The following is a 10,097-nucleotide window of genomic DNA, read 5'->3' as shown; positions in this document are numbered from 1 at the left end:
GATAATCTATGATATACAGGTATATATATATATATATTGTTCTAATAAAGTTGGAATACAAAAAAAGAAAAAAGGGGGGTATAGAAAAGAAAAGAAAAAAAGAGAGGAAAAAATTAATTTTTACCAGCACTCAGACAATTGTTTGCAAATAAAAATGGAATATACTGCTAAATAAGAAAGAGAAATGTAACACTATAGCAGATGAAACAAAATATAATTTAATGTGCCAAAACAATAATATGTAAACCCTATATCCAAAGCACATATGAGATTAAAAAATATATACTCAAATATAATGTTCCACTGGGAACTGGGGATCCCCAGAGCCGACAATGAAGTATGGGCAAAAAAGGAAGAAAATTGATTCCTTAGAATCCAACAGTCAATTCCTATAGCATGTTAATGTGTGGCCGATCCTGTTTGTAATGTAATGTCTGCCGGAAGAAGCCCTTAGCCATAGAGGGTGAAAACGCGCTGTAGTTTTGGCGTTTGCTCCGGTCGTGGATACATATGTGACCGTGAAGTTTTCCCTATCTGCACAAGATTTGTATCTCAATGAGGATGGCAAGTAAAAGACACACCGTAATTAATCTATAAGACTGCCCATTAAGCTATATAAAGACAATAGGAGGCAGTAAAGAAATCCGTGTTGCAGCAACTTTCCCAACAAACAACCACAGTAGTCGGTGATATCGCATGGTGAGGAGGGAGGATGAGGAACAACATATGCTGAGTGAGTAAACCCGGGTAGCCGAAGTATATGCGGAGGACCGCATGGTGAAAGGAGTTATTTGGCCACTATTAACTCATTGACTTCCTCCTGTAACCGACACTGTTTTTTTACCTAAGGGTTATGTACTTTTAAAGGGAAGCATTGCTATAAAGTTAACTACTTGCCAATGAAGGGATCACTCGATTGAGAGCTGATATTTACGAGAAGTAACTGGGAGTAAAGCCATAAAAATTACAAACGTTGATTGTTTGCAAACAGGAATCGCCCACCACATTAACATGCTTATAGGGAATTGACTATTGGATTCTAAGGAATCAATTTTCTTCCTTTTTTGCCCATACATAATTGTCGGCTCTGGGAATCCCCAGTTCCTAGCGAACATTATATTTGAGTATATATTTTTTAATCTCATATGTGCTTTGGATATAGGGTTTAAATATTATTGTTTTGGCACATTAAATGTTATTTGTTTCATCTGCTATAGTGTTACATTTGTTTCTTATTTAGCAGTATATTCCTGTTGTTGATAGTTAAATTCTTATTCCCCTTAAGGGATGTCATTTTTATTTGCAACAATTGTCCTGAGTGCTGGTAAAGATTGACTTTTTCCTCTCTTTTTTCCTTTTCTTTTCTATACCCCCCTTTTTTCTTTTTCTTGTATTCCAACTTTATTAGAAACAATAAAAATTAAACAATCTCCGTGCACCTTTTTCCTGCCAACAATTCGCAATAAGAGGCAGGAAAAAGAGGACATGCTAATTATAATATCTTTAGTGCTGCTAGTTTATATGTATCTATCTATCTATCTATTATCTATCTATCTATCTATCTATCTATATATAAATGTATGCAAAGGGCCAGCAATCACGGGTTACCAAACATCCACCCAGGGTGCTTTCCAAGGGTCAAAGTATAGGTAGTGGAGAAAGGGATGCACTTGCCAGATTTTCAAATCGTTACCTTTATTTCTTGTAACGTTTCAGGGTGTTACCTTCCTTCCTCAGGACACCAACTAAAATAACAACCATCTATTTACCCCCACCGTGCCTTATAAACCATCACAAGTGCTCCAGTAGCCATGACAACCGGACTGTCAGCTATATTATGCTGTCTTGGCAGGTAGAGTCAATCATCCTGACCCGGTAACGATCCGGTGAGGGGCTATCCTCAGTTTGTTTCATGTTTGTTCCATGCCTGTTTTGGTTGTATGATAGTTAGAGTACTTTAAACCTTGTTAGTTCCCATATGTTATGTTGTTTAATTGACACTAGGGAGTCCCGGTTACCGGGTCGCCGCCTGATGATGTCAGTGGGCACCTCTGATTGCGACCCGGTTCTAGAGCACTTGTGAGGGTTTATAAGGCACGGGGGGTTAAGTAGATGGTTGTTATTTTTGTTGGTGTCTGACGAAGGGGGGGTAACACCACGAAACGTTACAAGAAATAAAGGTAATGATTTGAAAATCCTGGCAAAGTGCATCCTTTTCTCCACTACATACATATATATATATATATATATATATATATATAGTGGACAACCTTTTATATTAAAGTTCTAAGGGGCCTGAATTTTTTAAGACCTTATATTAAACAATTTTAAAAATGTATGTTTCTGAGCATGCTTAGTTCATGTTAATAAAAAAACAACTAAAATATTGCTTAAATCGCACAAATTATGTAACCTGCAATTCTAAAAACACTTGCTAATGTCCGAATATAAGTGTTTTGGCATTTAAACATTTGACTATAACTATATTTGTAATCACATGAGATTGTTATTGTAAATGTTATGCATTCATGTTATTGGTTAAGGCATCAATAATGTTGAATTCATTGTTTTACTTTTTTCTTCTAAAAGGTCTTTGAAAAGCTCCGGTAAACCCACCTTTGAAAAAACAGCAATATATCTATTACTTGTAGTATTTTTATTTTGTTTATTTTTTGTATATTTTACTAGTTTTTAATTTCCTTAAACAGGGCTAGATAATAAGTGGAGCGCAAAAGCAATAGCGCTATTGTGCATTAACATTGCTGCGAGCACAATCAATAGTGCTTTTATTTTTGTGCTCATATTCTTTCATTTCAAACATATTTTTAGCCTTTCAGCAAAAGTCTAGGGCACGATCACATCTGTAGCTCAGCCTAGTGCGGGTGCACTAAATACCTCACATAATAAACTTCTAAGGGGTATAAAATACAATTAATGTCAGATATCGCTCAAGAACTTAGCCGATAGCGCAGTAAACCAAGGCTATGCAAATAGTACTGTGCTATACTATTAGTAATAATGGTTTACTTCAGATACTAAATTTTAAAAGAGTATTTTGGATTACGCTAAATTGCAACACTTAACTCGCCACGTGTGATACGAGTGCAATAAGCAGGCAAGCTATTAAAAGTATAGGGTGCACTAAAAAAATAAGCTGCTCTGGTTCAAATATTAAACCAACCATTTATAATACCAGTCTGAGCATTATTCTTTGAATGAGGTTTCGCAAAATGTAATGTAACCTGCATCGAATATGCTCCACTTCTAATCTAGCCCAATTGACCCCTTTATTTTACCTATCTACTCACGTGGACCACGGGGCTATTATTTACTTATTTTATATAAATTTAGGTTTACTTTCTATAGTACATTGATGTCATTTTACAGCAATTATTAATGTGAACATATGTGGCATGTATCTTTACTTGCATGCAATGTGTTTAAGGCAATTTTGTTTTATTTTGTACATTGTTAGACCTGTGCTAATGTAATTGTCAGTCTGATTGTTGTATTGTAACCTCAATAGGGATATTAAAAATATAAAGTACGGCTTTTCTTTTGGTTTCAATGACTTAAAGAAAATAAATCACTCTAGCTTTTTTGGAACATGGAATTCAGTTAGATTAAATGAGGCGTGTTTGATTACGTACAACTACAACAAAATGACAGACTACACAAGTTTTGCCATTACATTGTACTGTATTATTTCCTTGCGTACATCATGTAATACATAATTTAATATTTCTCCACAAATGGCAATTCTTTCCTTCAAAGCTGCAAACTCAACAACATAGTGCAATGCAGCATTTTATACAGAGTCCAGATTCAAAAATACAATGACTGAAAAGACAACAGATTATCAGATGACAAAATAGTCAAGAGAGAATTAATTCTCTCACATTAGCTCCAACCTCTTTAGCGCAGAGGAAGGTTTTAAACAACATCCTCTGAATACGTTTTTTTTGTTTTTTGTTTTTTTTTACTGATTGTTATTAACAAAATCACATACAGTTCAAGGCAAAATGCATAAGAATTCAACCACAGATTTGGACAAGAACCATGAAGAAGTAAGTTGGATTTGGTGTTTCTAGACCAAAACACAATAAGTGCTGCTGATTTGCACAATATGGCGGCTCTTTACAAAATAATGGTAATAGTAATAAAAGCTAATCATTTCAAAAGATAAAACTTCCATTTTAAAAATGAAATCCCAACATTATTTAAAAAAAAATAATAATATTTGTATTCTAGTGTTTAAGACTCACTAGAAATTGATGACAATTGACAACCCAGAAAGACCACAGTTGTTAAATATGCTGAAGACATTATCACTTGACAGATAGAGAATGAGAACTTTCTAAATTTCGGTTGTCATTCCTGAAAAAAAGCAACATTGTATACTTGTCATCTAAAATTTAAGATATAAACTAAAATAAATATAGAAGTTCCCTAAATATAGATATACACAAAATGCATACCAGATGCGATTGTTGCATAGTATTCTTCCTTTATTTTAATCTATAAGACTATTCGATTCAAGCAGTGGTTCTCAATTGGTTCTCAATTCAAGCTCCCAAGAACTTGGCACAATTAGGTCAGTTTGTAATCTGACTGACACATATATGCTACAAAAAAGTATAGTCTAGATAACTCAAGATTGGAACCACTAGAACAGAGATAAAGTACAGACATTAAACTGTTACCTACAATAGGCTAACCCAGGAATATTAAGATTAACAAATGTGTCCTGGTCAGGTTTAACGTGAGAATTCTGAAAACAATAAAAGAGAATAAAGAACTTTTCATCAGTATTCTTTTGATATTTTGAAGGTCACTCTCTAAAGAGCCTGGAGTGTAGATTGATATGGATGCCTTCGAGAACATTGCTTTTGTATTTGCCCCTACTGTAATATTTTTCTATCTTGCCAGTAGATGTGAAGAATTACAATCAATAAAATGTATTCCTGACCTCCTATGTTCCACTGGAGCCATCCAGAAGGAAGGTTTGTGATTGTCTTTTCTGAGTGGAAACATCTCTTTATTTTTTGGATCAAGAAAATACACATATTATTGAGAAACCCCATAAAAGAATGTTGTTTTGCTTCTTTCTCAAACTAAAATATTCAGTATAACTTATAATGTGCTGAAATAAATACCCACAAATAAATTAGCTGCATAATGGAAATAGTAAACTATTTAGATATATCCACTCCAGAAAAATGTATGTATATATTTGCACCCCTTATTTCGATAGAAGATGCAATTGACTGTAAAAAGTGAGTGCAAAAAAAGAGGCAGAAAAGTGTTTTGGCAGTATCTTAACTCAAATGCCCCATACATGCTTAGAGTTTGTAATACTTGTATAGGACGTACGCAAGCTTCTGGTGTTTCACAAATCAATTATCTTGTTATTAATTATTTCTAGTGCTCAATCTAGGGACTACAAAGCACTATGCTACATCTACAAAGTATCTAAGAAGAGTTAATATAAACTTACCCTACTCTAGAAATTATATTGTTTCCATATAGCCTAGAGAATTTCTGATGAATACCAAATGAAATGTACCCAAGCTACCAAGCCTCCTAGAAGCAATATACATTCTTATTGCACTTAAATTAACCATGCTATTGCTGGAGAGACATGCAACACTTGTGGATGGATAACTCCACAAAGGGTTTTTTATTACTTCAGCACTAACGTGGTTTACTTTGTTATGCAAATGCCCAATAAAAATTGATGCTGCACAGTTTGATGTACATAGTATATCATCATGCAATTGTAGGTACAGTACAAATGGTACATTTTTGTGTGATGGTTTTGAAATCTCATTGTCAGCACAGTTTAGAAAACGTACACTATGTCTTTACCAATACCCTTATGGGCAAATATCATAAGATAAATTTTGAGTGAGCAATTTTTTTCAGTCAGAGTCAAATGGAATTTGAATATTGCGAACTTAATACATTAGCAATTAAAGACTGGACTTGATATGCCCACTTATGTTGAAAAGCCTATTACTAAGAGACTAGTACATGCTTTGACCAATTGTGAAATATAACCTTACATAAAAAACTTTAGTCTAATAAAAAACTAAATTCCAGATACGGAAGACGTAATTCCTATTATATAAAAATTTAAAAAATGATTGGTAGGATTTGTCTTCCATGACTGACTGTTACATCAACTACCTAAACAAAAACTTTCAATAAAAATAATTTCAAAAAAATATGTTGACAAATATCAGTTGCGCTTTACTTAAGGGTCATATACTGTATATAAATATATATGTTCATTATTACACCAGCGTGTTGCACCAAATCAAGAAAGCAACTGACTTGCATGAGAGTTCTAGCAAATAATAGAATAATTTAGTTAAAATTGTGCAAAATGTGATTATTAACTATAGTATCCTGCCTAAAACTATTATATTGCAACTTCAACTCATTTCTAGAGGTTTTTTTTTTATAAATTTGACAATAGTATTGAAAATGGACAGGAAGCCTCTTAGACAGCATTATAAGGTATAATTTAAAATACGCATGCCTTGTTACTAAATATTTTATGAGGAATTTATCATATTCCTGTAGCGTCTAGCCAGGCCTCTACTATGCCACAGTTTTATTTAAAGGGACATGAAACCCAAAATATTTATTTTATGATTTAGATAGAGAATACAATTTTTATCTAACTTTCTTCATTCTTTAGATGTCCTTAGTCGAAGAAATAACAATGCATATGGTTGAGCCAATCACACAAGGCATATATGTGCAGCTACCAATCAGCAGCTTCTGGGCCTATTTAGATATGCTTTTCAACAAAGGCTATCAAAAGAATAAAGCAAATTAGATAATAGAAGTAAATTGGGAAGTTGTTTAAAATTACATGCTCTTTCTAAATCATGAAAGAAAAAATGTGGGTTTTATGTCCCTTTAATGTAAACTATTGCAGCCAACCAGAGGCAAGTTCGCTTGAGCCAATGACTTTAGTACAAACTCCTTTAAAAGTGCCACTGGAGTTACAGAAACTGAAGTGGTACTGAATAAAACTTCAATCCTTGTTTCTTCATCATAGCAATCTGTACCCAAAGTTATATGGCCTCTGAATGGCTGTTTCACCTTCAGCCTACAGAATCAAAGTGAGTTATAATATGCGTAAACAAGGCATGCATGGTTTAAATTACACCCTTTAAAGCACTGCTGTAAGGTGACTGAAAATGATTCATTAAACAATGCATTTTCTTGGACTTCCAAATGCTAATTTATTAACATGGCTTGAAATGGGTAATCGTATTGTTAATTCTCCTATGCATTATATGTAACAAGCAAGATGTTTTCATTAAATATTGCTGTTCTATTATAAAATTAATGTCCATAATTTGGAGAAAGAAAAACAGAAAACTTAGCAACTATTAAAAAAAAAAAAGAAAAAGAAAAAGAAAGAAAGATTAGAAAACTATTTTTACAAAAATGTTGTGCTACAGTATATAAAACAATGAGACTTGTTGGCTGATGGTAGAGAAAAAACAAATCTACTCTTGGCTCATACGTCATTGCAAGATCTTCCTACGTCCTAATTACTCTCTTTTTATTGTTTGCACACCAAAAAAAAAAAAAAAAATCTACTCTTGGCTCATACGTCATTGCAAGATCTTACTACGTCCTAATTACACTCTTTTTATTGTTTGCACACCAAAAAAAAAAATCCAATAAGCCGTTTAAAAAAAATGTTTGCTCAAATTAAAAAATAAATAAATAAATAAAATGGCAAACTGCTGTAAGCATATCAGCATTAGACTCAAACCCCATCATACTCTGACATTTATATTTAACTTCGGTTTAGCTTCTGTGAAAAAAAAAATATACAGTGCCCATCAACTCCTTTTTGCTTTATGAATCGGACACAAAGCCCTGAGAATTGTACACGAACCTCTTGTGACCACTAACACACGGTAGTAGATCTTATCGTAACATTTTAAATAACAGATAGAAAGAAAAGCATTTCAAAAACACATGCGAGTCGCTTGCTTTCTTTCCTGTATTACAGCATTTAAAACTGAAATGTCTTCAGCGATATAAAGTGTCTACAAGATATATAAAAAAAATACATATGACCATTCTTTTAATGCTTTTAACTGACATCTTTCCAATGCTTATAGCATGGAGAATCTTTATCAATGGTTGAAAGTTGTGTCATTGTCACTGTCTATTCTTCATTGGTTATGGTCGTAGCCACAGTGTTGGTTATGGTTAAAAAGCTGATGCACATTTATTATGTGGCATGTGCTGATGTTCTTCTAACCAGGATACATCTGGCTTGGTATGGAGGTTAGAAAAAATGGTAAATATCATTTAAACGATCCTTATTATACCCATGTGCCACAAAATGCATATACAATTTAATTAGTATGTGTCACCCTGTGTGTTCAATTCGAGTGAAATATGCTGCCATCAAAATAATACCATTTAACTCTGCACCAGTTTGTAAATTCCTTGTGTTTTTCCAAATGTGTAACTTCCCCATTTTACATTGATGATATTCAGGTATTTTTGTTCTATGTCCTGCTGCTTTAGTTTTTTTTCTTCATTTGTGGCAGTCATTTATGGCACAGGAAAAAAAATGTTTATAACTGTAGTGTACAGAATTCCAAATAAATAAAAGTCTGCATAAGGCACGTCTTAATAACTCCTTTAGAAAAATCCAATCATACCAGGGTTTTTCTTCTTTCTTGAGTGAATACTTTATTCACACAAGGGTAATATTTAACCCCCTTCCATACTGAAGGGGACACTTAAAACGAGACCCTCCAGTAAAGAAGGGGTTAAAGGTTACTGCTCAGTCAAAGTATATCCCAACTCTGGCCTCCAAAATGGATGTGAAATGTCCATTTTTTTGTCCAATTTGCAGACCAAAGTTGGGTTCTGCCATGACAGAGCAATGATCTTCACAATAACCCTTTCAGTTCCTCTCTTCAAGTAATGTTTTGTTTTCATGTTCTTCTTCTTTGGTTTCACAGGGTATTGAGCCATTTTCTAAAATGGGGTGCTGAACAAATTCTGATAGCATTGATGTATCGGAGATAGAAACTTTGTCAGCCTCATCCTCTTTCTTGTTTTCGTCCACTGAGTACTTCCTGAAATTCTCATAAATTTTCCGTACATCCTCTGGAAGGTTCCTTTTTATGTCTTTATTTTTCCTTTTTGTCATTTTTAAAGAGTTAGATCCAAATTTATTGATGATATTGTCTTCTGATACCCCTTGTCCATGTAAGTTAAACTGCTCTGCTCCCTTGAGTCTGAGATTGTTTGGCCTGTTGTTTATACTTTCCTGGGATGAGGCCTTGAATCGTCCTGTCTCCAACTCTGCAAATACAGAACGTTTTTCAGGAGAAAGCATGTCAAGAGAGTGTGCTCTCTGGTCTAGGCCGAGTCTCCTGCGTTCCATGCTTCTGATGGTGGCTGCTCTCTGTAGCTTGTCGTGTATCTCTACACTGAGCCTTCTTCTAGTCTCTCTGAACTCTGCTGTTACATTGGCTTTCCATTCAGCTGCATGGGCCTTTATTTCCCCAACCTACCAAGAAAATAAAAACAGTTATCAAAATGCATTCGATAAAACCAAGTAGAATTTTATCTGCGTAATGGTAAATCCAAGCGTATAACAAACACTATGATTTACCATCACTAAAAATAAACATTAGTTTCAGTCACCACTTGCTAAAAAAACCCACTGTTAAACTCACCCTATCTGTGTGGCAAGTATATCGCTACCTCAGCGCCACCGGCCGCCCATAGCATAGCATTCTTCTCCAATGTGGTGATGTTTCCACCTCTAAACCAATAGCTATGCTAGGATGTCAGTTGACAGGCTAGTATATCAATAGACACGCATGGCTATTGGTTTTGAGGTGGAAAGGTCACCTCATTGAAGAAGAGTGCTGTGCCGTGGATGGCCAGAGGCGCTGAGTTAGCGATATACGTACTTGCGGCACATATAGGGTGAGTTTAACAGCGTTTTTTTAGTAAATGATGACTGAAACTAATGTTTATTTTCAGTGATGGTAAATCCTAGCGTTTGTTACCATCACTTTAATCAAATCAAT

The 10,097-nt window shown here is 34.3% G+C and overlaps 1 protein-coding gene across 1 annotated transcript in view; it reads right to left on the bottom strand.

Annotated features, from left to right (window-relative positions):
* Positions 1 to 8,956: 8,956 nt before the first annotated feature.
* Positions 8,957 to 10,097, bottom strand: part of KCNK10 (potassium two pore domain channel subfamily K member 10) — a 135,678-nt gene continuing 134,537 nt past the window's right edge. Inside the window, exon 6 of the mRNA XM_053689419.1 lies at positions 8,957 to 9,568. Coding sequence (XP_053545394.1) covers positions 8,957 to 9,568 — 612 coding nt within the window. The remainder of the gene's footprint in view (positions 9,569 to 10,097) is intronic.

The sequence above is a fragment of the Bombina bombina genome, chromosome 1 (assembly GCF_027579735.1).
Source record: "Bombina bombina isolate aBomBom1 chromosome 1, aBomBom1.pri, whole genome shotgun sequence".
Lineage (NCBI taxonomy): Eukaryota > Metazoa > Chordata > Amphibia > Anura > Bombinatoridae > Bombina > Bombina bombina.
Note: the sequence above shows the minus strand (reverse complement) of the source record. Positions and strands in the feature narration are given on the sequence as shown.